A 13,733-nucleotide genomic window follows, 5' to 3' on the forward strand; every position below is an offset into this window, starting at 1 on the left:
TGTTCACCACAATCTATTTTGAGAATATTGTGAGACGTTTGCCCTCTCAAACAGAATGTTTTGCCTCCAAAACACAATTCATACAGATGGGACAGGCATGAGGAAGAAACTGCTGACCAAAATGAGACCCCCACATTCTGCTTACGGATGTAAAGATGGAAGAAGTGGCGCATGTTTCTCCGAGCATTCAGCAGTTTTAAATGATACACCCTTACTTCTGCCAATTCAACTATTACAGGGAAATAACACAATGAGTCAGACTGTTTTTCAAGAAGCAAGTTCACATTTCTCATTGAAACGACACCTCAGGCGTCAGGCTAACACTGACAGAGCACACCGGCGGTCCACAGCAGTGCAAATGTAGCACCCCGTTTTATTTATATATATACGCATTTCCCCCCATTCATTTTCTCTATAGGGATTTAAAAAAAAAAAAAAAAAAAAAAAAAAAAAAGAGAGAGAGCACCAAGGTGATTCACAACATTACTGATGATTCACAACAAAAGAGTATCTGAAAAACTGAGAAAACTGCAAATTCTAAATACTTTAAATGAATAAAACAAACATTACAATATAGTATGTTACATACAGAAATACAGTATGTTCTCAATTGATTTTGTTCATTGAAGCTTACTGTATTATGTAGAAGAGTATTGTGAGAAAGAGATCGAGTGAGCAAGTTTATTACCTGCATTCATTTTTAGCATTTTCCTTCAGGTCAGTCCTATGTTCAAAATAAAAAAAATCTGTTTAAATGTACGATGTATTATCTTGTCCTTTTAACAGTTAAGGGGTTTTCCCATGACTGACAGCGCTAGTCAAAGCATTTGTCAGTTGCGTCTTGTTCAGTGTTCACAACAATTCAGTCTTTTCAATGTAAAAGTCTTTACTACTGAGTGACTCACTCATAAAGACAGTCTTTGTCGCCATCTAAAGGTATAATAAATGTAACTATTTTTTCCGGCGGAAGGAAGGCTTTTATTGAAAGTTTACTTCATGCATTGATACATATTTTCGGCTTTAATATTTGTATTGTGTGGTAACCTTATTGCTTACATAATATTTCATATATTTCAATATATTTTATTTAAAAAATTATAATTTATTAGTTTATTACCAACATAAAATAATATTTTAATGTTTATGAATGCAGCTTGACAAGTCTTCAGTGTCACATGATCTTTCAGAAATCATTCTAATTTGGTGCTCGAGAAATTACTACAAAAAAAAAAAAAAAAAAAAAATTCTGAAAACAGTTGTGCTGCTTAATATTTTTGTGAAAACATTTTTAGGAGTCTTTCATTGGAAAGTCCAAAAGAACAATTTATTTGAAATCGAAATCTTTTATAACATTATATGTCTTTACTATCACTGCTGATCATGTTAATGTCTCCTGACGATACCATCATTTCCTCCTAGCATTTTGAGTGCTGTTGAGCGGAATTAGAGGTAAACACCTCTGTTTGGCCATTGTGTTCACACGCTCAATAGATATGTCTTTGATTGGCTACAAAGAACAACGAACGGGAGCGTTTGAAAGCACACGGAAGTGTCTGAAAGTGTTTTGAAAGCAGGAACGGGAGCGTTTGAAAGCTTTCAAACCCTTCTGTGTAAGCACTCTGTGAAGAGCGTCAAAGATGTCCATTTACAACATGTTTTTGAAGCGTTGACCATTGTAGCCAATCACAGACATATCTGTTGAGCACGTAAACACAATGGCCAATCAGAGGTGTTTAAGAATCTGCTCAACAGCGCTCAAAATGCTAGGGGAAATGCTGGTATGGTCACATTTTTCACATTTCAGTACCGACTTTGTACCAAAGTCGGTACTTTTGACAACACTATATTAAACCAGTGTTTTGATTATTCAGGTAAATTTTATAAATGTGTAAACAACATTTACACATTTTATTTTTTAAAATGTTGCTCTGCCATGTTCTGTAGTGGAGTAGTTTTGAAGATAAGGTACCATGGTAATATATGGAAATGCCATGGTATATAGCAATCCCTCAATGGTATCAAAGTATGCTTCAATCACACTGTAGCTTTAAACCCCACCTGTGGCATTAGCATGTTGGCAGGGTCAGTCCCATAAGGGCCATAAATTAAGTGGTCCACTTTTTGAGTGGAGGCCCATTCACTTGATCTCTTGAAAACACCACTAAGGAAGGGGACCATCTGCATAGATTCCCATCTACTGTGCTGAATGGTAAGCTTTTAATTAGATGTACTGGTGAAAAACACTTTGTGCAATGCATGTTTTGCTAAAAAGGTCATTATAAGATTTATAGCAAGTGAAAACCTGTGGGCTTTGCATTAATACTTTGTACATGTGGGCTTTGTGTGAATGTAATGAAAGAAAAAAAAAGAATACAGCAAAATGGCTGAAAAAAAATAGACTAGGACAAAGCTCTGAACCTTCTTCACTGCTAGTAAACTGTGAGCCGTCATAAGTTAAAACTAAACTTATCTGAGCACTCCAATGCAGATATTCCATATAAACAAACCCCTAAAGTGCACAGCCATGTGACCGTGCTGTATGTATTAGAACTCAAAGCCATCTTCAAAGGATTTTCTGAAAGACCATTGGAGACCAGAGCATGTTTAGACATGCCAAGCTGAATGACAGCAAATGCAGCTCTGCACAGCAAAGAACAGGAACGCCTGATAAACAATATACCTGAGAGGGGAAGTTGAACCCGTTGACCGGGGCAATACAGTAATGCAACACTAGTAATTACATTTCTTGTTAATCCCCACTCAGTTAATCACCGGCTATAAGAAAAGCTAGGCATAAAGGGATAATTCACCCAAAAAAGAGAATTCAGTCATCATTTACTCACCACCTTGTTTTTCCAAACCCGTATTCCATTCTTTTTTTCCGTAAAACAAACTGCTTTGTTCCATTTAATTAAAGATCAGGGCTCAAAAAAAAAAGACCATAGATGTCAATGCGCTAGATGTAGCCATGCCCTATTTACTCTGTTTTCTGAAGTCGAACAATAGCTTTGTGGGAAGAACAAAGTGAAATTTCAAGTCATTATTCAATAAAAAATTTCCTTCTCAAATATGACGTCAATGATGCCACATGCTATTCATTTGCACGTCACATGACCAAATGCAGCGGAGTGGCGTGAAAAATGACAAAAGGGACCTATAATGCCCCTTTTACAAGATGTAATATAAGTCTCTGGTGTCCCCAGAATGCATCTGTGAAGTTTCTCAAAATACCCCACAGGTCATTAATTATAGCTTATCAAATTTGCCCCTATTTGGGTGTGAGCAAAAAAAAAAAAAAAGTTTTTGTGTGTCTCCTTTTAAATGCAAATGAGCTTGCGCTTCGGTTGCTCAACAACAACAAAGCTGGAGAATCTCACGCAGCCAAAATGACGATTGTCAGTAAGGGTGTTCAGCCTTACATTGTTCAAACCGGAGTCAGATGGAGAGATTCGGCAAGAAGTTACAGCATTTAGAATGCAACTGGACGTTTCTGAATGGTTAGTGGATACATTTATGTAGTGGCTGACTGTGGTTGTTAATTCAATTCATCGACTAGCATGTGCCGTCATGTTAATCTTTTGTGCAAATCCAGCATTGAATTGACCATCGTGTGTGAAGCAGTCCGGCGTAAAATGACGGCATGGTAACAACACTCTACTGCAACAACTCTTCCTCTTCTCTAAAGCAGCCCAACATGGCCTCACCCCCTTTGTTGCATGTTCTCTGGGGCAGGGTATATGTAAATTTTAGGGTTAGTGATGTCACAAACCCAGGAAGAAGCTTGTTGTAGTCTATACCAGCCATTTGCTGTAGTCCTTAAACAACGAATTCTTTAAAGGTGCCATCGAACGTTTTTTTTAAAAGATGTAATATAAGTCTAAGGTGTCTCCTGAATGTGTCTGTTAAGTTTCAGCTCAAAATACCCCATAGATTTTTTTTTAACTGCCTATTTTGGGGCATAATTAGAAATGCGCCGATTCATGTTGCGGCCCCTTTAAATGCTCACGCTCCCTGCCCACAGAGCTCGCGCTTGCTTTAAACAGTGCATAAACAAAGTTCACACAGCTAATATAACCCTCAAAATGGATCTTTACAAAGTGTTCGTCATGCATACTGCATGCATGCGTCGGATTATGGGAGTATTGTATATATTTGGATGTTTACATTTGATTCTGAATGAATTTGAGGCTGTGATCCGTGGCTAACGCCTAATGCTACACTGTTGGAGAGATTTATAAAGAATGAAGTTGTGTTTATGAATTATACAGACTGCAAGTGTTTAATAATGAAAATAACGACGGCTCGTCTCTGTGAATACAATACGAAATGATGGTAACTTTAACCACATTTAACAGTACATTAGCAACATGCTAACAAAACATTTAGAAAGACAGTTTACAAATATCACTAAAAATATCATGTTAGCATGGATCATGTCAGTTATTATCGCTCCATCTGCCATTTTTCGCTATTATTCTTGCTTGTTTACCTAGTCTGATGATTCAGCTGTGCACATCCAAACGTTAATACTGGCTGCCCTTGTCTAATGCTTTGAACATGAGCTGGCATATGCAAATATTGGGGGCGTACACCCCGACTGTTACGTAACAATCTGTGTTATGTTGAGATTCGCCTGTTCTTCGGAGGTCTTTTAAACAAATGAGATTTATATAAGAAGGAGGAAACAATGGAGTTTGAGACTGTACTGAACTCTTGTTATTTAACTATGCCAATATAAATTCAATTTTTAATTCTAGGGCACCTTTAAAAAGAAAATATCTCCCTTTGCATTAAACTTTGAGCGTTGTAACGTTGCAGACGTTGTTTATTCTCTAACAGCAACATTACACACTAACTAAAGTGAAATCATAATCAATCACCCCTTTAAAGTTCAACCTGCTCCTCACAAAAAATTTTTTTTTTTTTGCTTCAGAAGATGGATATTTTTATGGTCATTTTTTGGAGCTTGACAGCCTGTGGTCACCAAAAAAAAAAAAAATCATGAGTTTGGAACAATACAAGTGTGACAATTTTCATTTTTGGTGAAGTATTACTACAAGACACCACAGATATTTCCAACCTTCAACAGGAAAATAGAAACCAAAACAAAGACGTATTATCTTTCCGTACCGAACGAAACCACTATAACACAAAACCACTGGGTTTACTGGTGCATAAAACATGCTGAATCTAGGAAAAACATTGCAAAAATTTCCATTGAAGGAAACTTCTCCCACATATAAACACATCTGGCAGGACCTCCAATGCTCAAATAATCACAGAACCTCATTAGTGCTTCATTACAGCGATTCATTACTCTTGACAGTGCTCCAGTTATCATCCCAAATCCAGGAATCCCCTTACAACCGCATCTCTCCAACATTTACTCAGAGGTGAGGAGGTTATGATGAACGTTTGCTCTTTGGTGATAACAGTCCTGATAATCTTCCAACGTGCGGGAGGGCGAGTATTAGCTTTTCATCTGCGCTTTTACTGAGTAACACTGTCCTGGAGCGCAAGAGGCAGATGTTGCTGACCAGAATTATAAAACAAGGAAAAGACTAAAAACACTGGCTGACATCTACAGCTGGGACTCCCTCCGCCCCCTTGACATGACTCTGGGATGTAACAGTCCTTTACCCATTAATTATTCACTGGGAAACACATGAGGCAGGAACTATATGTTATATGTTAGCTCTTCCATGCTGGCAAAACAGGTTGAGCATACACACACTCTTCTGTGGCTGGAACATGCAAATGGAAACATGGAATGTTCCCATAATGCACTGCACAAAGCCACCAGCTATTGTGGTTCAGAGAAAAATGGCACATGACATATTCAACAAGACATTTAAACCCAATGGACGACAATAAGTGTTATTTTTCAACGCATATTTTATGTTAAACAGAACAAAGAAAGTCATACAGGTTTGGAACGACATGAAGGTGATTAAATGATGACAGAATAAGGTAAATAAAATGATGTGGTTAACATGATGTAAGTTCAGTACAACCATCCGCTGGGACTCGTGCACTATATATGTAGCACCAAACACATTGACCAGATCTGTGTCAGCGAAACATAAAGCATACACTTCCCCTGTGAGGCAAGACCATGCGCACTGTACTGGGTGACCTAATTTTTAAGCACAAAAGATCCTGAGAGAGTGGCGAGCTCGTGAGCAGACATGAGGAAAATAGCTTTGCCCATGGGTAGCGGAGAGGGGAAAAAAGCATTAAAGATATACCTCACATGGAGAGACACAGGAAAGCTTGAGAGGGCCACTGTACTGTTTCTGAGTCTAGAGAGTGTCTCAAATGCCAAACGCCTACACAACGATGTAAACATAGACATGGATGCTCAAGACGCCAGTCAGGCATAGTTAGCGGTTTCCACAGAGCAAGCAAACCGAATTCGACATATAACACACTGACTGACTAATTCGGAGAGGAAACTTTCCATTTGCGAGACACGAGTCTGAAATTGTTTTTAGTAAATCTTGAGCAATATGATGCAACGACATTGAAGACAGTAAGGTGATGCTAAACAGTCACAGGTTAGCTGCTATCTAAACTGCTCTATATTACAATATATAGTAAAACCCCTCTCAGCTTCCCACAATCAACTGATTACCTCACAAATCATGTCCAGACGTGACTCAAGCTGCGCAGGTAAGATCATGTTGCATAACTAACATGCCTACAGTCAGGGTCTGTCATCTCACTCAACGGATCTGACACAAGCCCACAGTAGGAACACACTGTGCGTGAGGAATATCACTGCTGCAGTCTGAGCACTCAGGATTCACAGACTATGAACCTAGAGCTTCCAAAACAAAAAGACCAAAGCAAGAATCTCTCTCAGAAGAGGCCAGTCTTGAGAAATGAACGATGATATAGCCAGACAACATGGTGCATTACTGAGTATTTAGTTTGCAAGTTTTGAAAACATGTTCTAATGTCCAAAGTTATTTAAAAAACAGGAGCGGCGTTAGGTCTTTTCTTCTGAAATGTGATGTACATTCGAGTATAACAGCTTATCGGAAAAAAATGTAGGGTGGTGACTTTGTTCTAATAATTGGTTGTTGACTAGATGTGGGCGTTGCACTCAAAAATAAAGGAAGATGAATGCGAGTTTTGAGGGGTGGGGTTTAAACTGACTAATACACAACACCGTTTTCAATCAAAAAAGGAAAATTATGTGTTTTCGCCGTTCATTTAAACGATAACAGGGTTTTTTTGGACCTGAAAGCGCAAACTTTTGAAAACGATACCGTTATCGTCTATGTGCAAACTACAAAAATGCAAATTAGTAAAAACGGTGGCGTCGTGCGCGTACGTATTACATGTTCAGTCTATTGCCGCATAGTTTTTTCATAGTTTTTCAAAGTGATATCGCCAACTACTGGCCTGGCAGCATAATACAGCGTTTTAAATCGTTTTTCGTGGATCCGTGTGAACGTGGATCGTTTTGACAACTTTGTCGCCTGTACGCGAAGAACGCAAGGGAAAAACATTTCTGTTTTTGTCGTACACGACTGTTGTCGTGTAAACATACACTAAATGACTGGCAAAGTCCTGCATAGTGTCGTTTTTAAATCTATTACATGGATTTAGAATAGGGCTGCACGATTAATCGCATGCTATTCTCACGCGCATTTCGTCAGTAAAGCCGGTTCCCTGATTACCGCTAAATCACCATCACCTGCTTTCAAATGAAGCGGCATTTAATAGACGGAGCCGTAGGTCACTGAAAAGCCACGCAATATCGCGTTCATATCGCAGATGAATCGCCTGCGATAATGAACGCGATATTGCGTGGCTTGTCCGTGAACTACGGCTCCGTCTATTAAAAGGCGCTCCGTTTAAAAACAGGTGATGGCGATTTAGCGGTAATCAGGGAACCGGCTTTACTGACGAAATGCGCGTGAGAATAGCATGCGATTAATCGTGCAGCCCTAATTTAGAAAATGGTGATTTTCATTTCATGCCAACTTTAAGCTTAATTTAGCATCGTTATTTAAACAAAAAGTGCAAACACAACATACAGGACGTCATGTCATGGACGGCATTTAACGGAGTAATTATTCATTGATCATAATGAGAACCATCTTCATTTGCACATCTTCATCTCGCGCTCATTGAAGTATACGCGCGAGACATCACTGCCGTTGTCAGAGCGCGATCAGACCTCACGAATCGAGTGATGAATGCCGTTGGACATAGTGGTGTATTAGAGGTAAAAAATGATATAAATACTGTTCGGTTTCTCGCACAAACCGATCGTTTCGTGTCTTAGGACATCAATGTGTCGTCACGAGCCGCAGGGTTTAATTTGGATTTATCTGTCGTGTTTTATTTACTCTTATAGTCCAAGTTCCCGCTGACTTGCATTATACCACTGACAGACGGCAACGGTTGCAGTTAAAATCATCATTTGTGTTCTACTGAAGAAACAAAGACACCTACATCTTGGATGCGCTGGGGGTAAGCAGATAAACATCAAATTTTCATTTTTGGGTGAACTATCACTTTAAAAGAGCACAAACATTGTTGCAGGAAAGTGGAGTAGACTGTATGTTTTTACGTTTTGGATTTATTATTATTATTTGTTAGATGCTGAATATCTCGACTCAACAAGGCATTTTCCTTGGTCAAAGTCCAGTGTGACCGCCTCATAAGTCTTGCCAAAATCAGATGAATTTAAAATTGTACTTTCCCGACCCTCATACTTTTCACTTTTATCATTATTCCGCTGGCAAAATCCAGTCATTCCAATAGGAATCTTATCTGAGAGATCTGGAGTTTCGCATGAGGGTGAAAAAGCTCCCCACTCAGATTTCGTCAATTTTCAAATTGGTCATATGGATTTGCCACACTGACCACCAGAAAGCTGTTCGTCTTGAAAGTGACTTTGGTGTGAGCTGTGCTTTATACAGCGCTACACTATTGACAAAACCCAATGGATATTTTTTGCCTGTGAAATTTAGCTAATGTGACCGCACCTTAAGCCTTGTCAGATTCAGAAATTTGACAATTGTACTCTATCCCACATCCCGGCCTTTGAACATTACCAATTCCCGGTTTGAGTCCAGCAGGTTTTAAGGGCCAGTGATTTTTACTGTTGTTGAGAAAGGGAGTACCCATCAAGCAGAGCAACCAAAAAGGAACTCAAGAGTAGCCCAGAGCGCCCAGGATCCAGAGCAGCCCTGCACACACCGCTCTGTCCACCCAGTCAGAGGATGCATGTCACAGAGAAATTATCTCAAACAGAGCGAACAAAAGAAAGTCATACAGAAGCTACAAATTCAACAATACGTGCACATGTTTAGCACGGAACATCTTGATAGTATATCATTAACATATAATGGCGGGGACAAGAAGTGAAGCTGTCTGCAATTTTTATAGGCCTCATACAGCATAGGGCATTTCAGTCGGATGAATGCAAGATACATTTAGTGTAAAATATTCAACTATAATTTCACTCAAGTCTATGCAAAATGCGGATGACGCAAAAAATACTCAGTGCGAAATTATCATAAACACTTGGTAGTGCAGTCATAAAATGAACGCCGACTTGTGTCTATTGAATAGGCTGTTTTAGTATTATCATTCACATCCATGTCGCATAATCAGGAACTCAACACGAATTGTGTATTCATAAAAGCATTATTTCCTCAGATGCTCGAGGACAAACATATAGTGCAGCAGCTTTGTCGTTAAAAATAATTATATATAAAATATTTGCATTATTCCTAATAACAAAACATATTTACATATCTCTAAAATGCATCTAATTTTTCTAATAATAAAACTATTCGTACATCTCTGCTCAGTGTGTTTTTTTTCTCGGTCAGGTGCATGAATAACAGCTCCCATATTTCCCCTCCATCATTAATGGCGAGATGCTGAACATATTTCACCCATTGTAAGTCAAAACATCTCACTGCACTGAATCCCTCCACTCACCCGCAGAGCAGACAGGTCGATCTCATCCAGACTCCTCGCAGGAGAGTCACTCGCCATGATTATGTGTTATATTCAACAATATAATGCCCGAAATATCATGAATACAGACGCCGAACTGATCCGTGTAATACACCAAACAGGCTGGATTGACTTCAATCGGACCAGATGAAGCTCCCGGATGGTGCGAAGTCGCCGTTCTTCGCAATTCCAGGTATATAAAACCGAATTAGCCGCTATATAGACGCATGTAAAGGAGACATCTCGCGCTGATACCAATGATCTGCTGCTGCACGAGTCCAAAGCACCAGCGAGCACGAGTGGACGTGAATCAGGGCTCGGCGGGGAAGGCGTGTCAATCACTGGGGTTTCTAGGGCGTGGTCAGGGCGAGGGGCGGGGACAAACTCACAGTAGTTTACACGGACACTTGAAAATAAGGATTACAACAAGGTGAGTTGACATGCTCGTCAAATTGGACATTTAAAAAAAAAAAAAGTTAATTCCGAAATTTACATTGACTGTGTGTCATTTGTATATGTTTTAAAACAAAACGTGAATACTTCATACTACTTTTGTAACCATAGACACAGAAAATGTATTATTGTTGTTGTTGTGATTGTGTGCATGTGTTGAGCTGCTTATCATGTGTAAGACCAGTCAGAAACAGGAAGCCATAGTTCAGACAGTGAGCCACAAACAGCTTACTTCCTCTCACCTTCCGTTTATGTAAGCAGCGCGATTTATAAAACACCTCCCCCCACAACACTTTCCTCTCACGTTTGTCTTGGCAGAAAACATCCTCTCTGACACACTTAGTGTGTCATAACAGCAGTCCCATTGAATGTTATGAGCTAGTATCTATCTATCTATCTATCTATCTATCTATCTATCTATCTATCTATCTATCTATCTATCTATCTATCTATCTATCTATCTATCTATCTATCTATCTATCTATCAATCATCTGTCTGTCTGTCTACATGTATCTACATATCCATTTGTCTATGGGTCATTGACGAATAAGGTATTTAAAAGTGTCAAAAAATATAATGGAGATATTCATTTTGAAGTTTTATTAAGTGTTAACAGTGAAATTGTGGTTTTTATAATCCATTAACATTGCTTTTGCCATTTATTACAAGATGGGCAAAATTTGTCACCAAAAAAGTCATTTGGTTTAACCAAAATTTCGGTTTTACTGAATGACACTTTTGGTTATACCAAATGACGATATTTTCAAACAATGTTAACAGTCTGATATCTAGATATCTAGCAAAAGGACAATCAAATTTTATATTTAGTACAAGTTTTTAAAATATTACAACATTTTACATGTTTTATAGCGGTTGTACCGCATGATCTGATGTTTCGGGACATGCATATGAGCAAGTGAAGACATGAATTTTTCAAATAGTTAAGAGAGTGTTAGTTACTTTGCTTCATGACCATGTGGTCCTTTGTCCGAATGATGTCACATCCTGTCACATGATATTGACCGCATGACTTGATCCAAAATGGTCTCTTTATATTGGTTACTCCGAATGACAGTGAAATTAATTTTTCTGGACATTCTTTCTCATAACAAAGCAACGACTTCTACACATAATTTTAATACCATTTTGCATTATGTTAATATATGATGTTATAAAATCATGCCAGAATAAAAAATATATACATTTATTACATTTTAAGATATTTTAATCACAAATTAAATGGCTGTATTGGCCTTTGGACGGTTAAACCGAATGACCTTTTGCCACTTCAAAATCTTTAAAATACCTTTATATGTAGCAAAATATATTTAAAACCTTTTGGATTCAACAAAATAGATGAAGTTGAACTTCCTTACATACTTTGGATGACATATCTTTGTTTTGGGATATCTGTCTATCTTTCTTGCCTGCCTGTCTGTCTATCTATTTACAAATGAAAGACATTAGACTACAGTGAATAGTGCTCCATCTAGCGGTTGAAGTCTGAAATAATTAAGTCATATATGCAACTGAATGGGGATATTAATTAAATTCTAAAGGCAGTTTGTGCTGGATGAGGTAAAGCCAAATTATACTGCTTCTTACAGATATTGAACAAAAAAATACAGGCATAAACGTGCCTTAGAGGAATATATAAGTCTTGAAATCATACTCTGTGCCTTTTTAAAGCTTTTCCCACAACATCTTGTTTGTAAAAATCCATGTTTCCCCAGAGTGAATCCCTGTCAAGCATTCAGCCAGTGTGAAGCCTCCCTTGCGTAATAGCTTTCATCTTATCAGCACAGAATGTGTTATATGTGTGCTACATTTCTCTCATTCCTTTTCACTATTTGCCACAGAACAGCTTTTGTTCCCCAGTGACTTTTGCTTGTAAAAACAGGCAGTATTTGTGTATTTGAAAACCTGATTGTCTTCTTGCGCATCAAAGTGCTATCTGTTGCAACAGCACTATTAGCATTAGCATTGCCTGTGAGAAAATGTTTTGTGCTGACAATGCAGTCAACGCCATTGCAATGGTTTGTGCAAGAGCCTGCCTTTATGATAAGATCCTTTGTATTTGTGTGGCTTAGCCTGATCACATTTCATGCCTTCAAACCAGATTTGCTCCCATTCATCATTGTCAGTGTTGTTTAGTATTTCTCTGAAGAAATTTTGAGGAAAAGGGTAGTTATCTTTCTTCCCCTGTCTAATGGACAATGAATTAACTAATAGTGTTAGCAGAACAAAATCGTTCACACTAGTACGCATATCATTAAAGACTTCGCTAGACACGCATATGTTCTGGGATATTTATTAGGAGTGAAAACCGTGGTTATGCAACATTTCCCCAGTGGATTCATGTGAAGAATGAAGTAGGTTAATCAGGCCTATAGCAATAAATAGGTTCTTGAAGAGCCTCATGTTGGATGCAGTAAACAAAATGAAAAAATCGAGAAAAATAAGAAAATATGAGGGTCATATTTTACATTATCTCACTTTTTTTAATTGTAAAAAGAAAGCTTACTCACAGGCACATCTCAGGGTTTTAGACAACAATGTTCAGACATGCATGAGCTTGAGCACAGGACGACATGCTTTCTAGTAATCCTGGCCTTTATCTTTCCTTCTCATTTCTTTTCCATCAGACAGAAATGACACTTTGTGTTTGGGCTTGTTCTCTGCAACAGAGACCTGCTCAAGGCAAACTTTAGGCCAGAACATTTATATGATAACTTAATATCAATTTGACAGTGAAATGTAATATTTGTTTGTTAGATTAAGAGGCATCCAAACTCACTCATCAGGTTTTATAGCTTTATAATCGCACTGAAGCATTTCTCCCATGTGACGCCCCATAAAGTGATCTCAGCACTATGTGAGAGGTAGGTCAAAGGTCAGGAAATTGTATCAGGGACTGTTGCTCAGCTGTAGCTCATAGACCGCAGTCTGCAGGGAGCACGACAGCTGTACATATCCCAAAGAAACAAATGTACACACCACACACCCACACAAACCACTGAGACAGTGAGACAGTGTTCACACATTCAGTCATTATCAGAAACCCCAGAGCCACACACACAAAGTCAGCAGCAGAACAGACATCATGTTCCAATCAACCATTTGTGTAGTAAAGACGAGATTCAGGGGCTGTTTACACGACACCGTTTTCAATTAAAAGCTTTTTATGCGTTTTGGCCGTTCATTTACACGAGAACGGCGTTTTGGTGGCCTGAAAATGCAAACTTTTGAAAACGGGTTTCAGGGTACGTTTACACAACAACGATATGCTTAA

At 38.5% G+C, this 13,733-nt stretch overlaps 1 protein-coding gene across 1 annotated transcript in view; it reads right to left on the bottom strand.

Annotated features, from left to right (window-relative positions):
• The window catches only part of tnikb (TRAF2 and NCK interacting kinase b), a 75,951-nt gene extending 65,624 nt beyond the window's left edge, over positions 1 to 10,327 (bottom strand). Inside the window, 1 exon segment of the mRNA XM_048175145.1 lies at positions 9,970 to 10,327. Within this exon segment, the coding sequence (XP_048031102.1) occupies positions 9,970 to 10,026 (57 nt within the window). The 5' untranslated portion in view covers positions 10,027 to 10,327.
• Positions 10,328 to 13,733: the final 3,406 nt, after the last annotated feature.

The sequence above is a fragment of the Megalobrama amblycephala genome, linkage group LG22 (assembly GCF_018812025.1).
Source record: "Megalobrama amblycephala isolate DHTTF-2021 linkage group LG22, ASM1881202v1, whole genome shotgun sequence".
NCBI lineage: Eukaryota > Metazoa > Chordata > Actinopteri > Cypriniformes > Xenocyprididae > Megalobrama > Megalobrama amblycephala.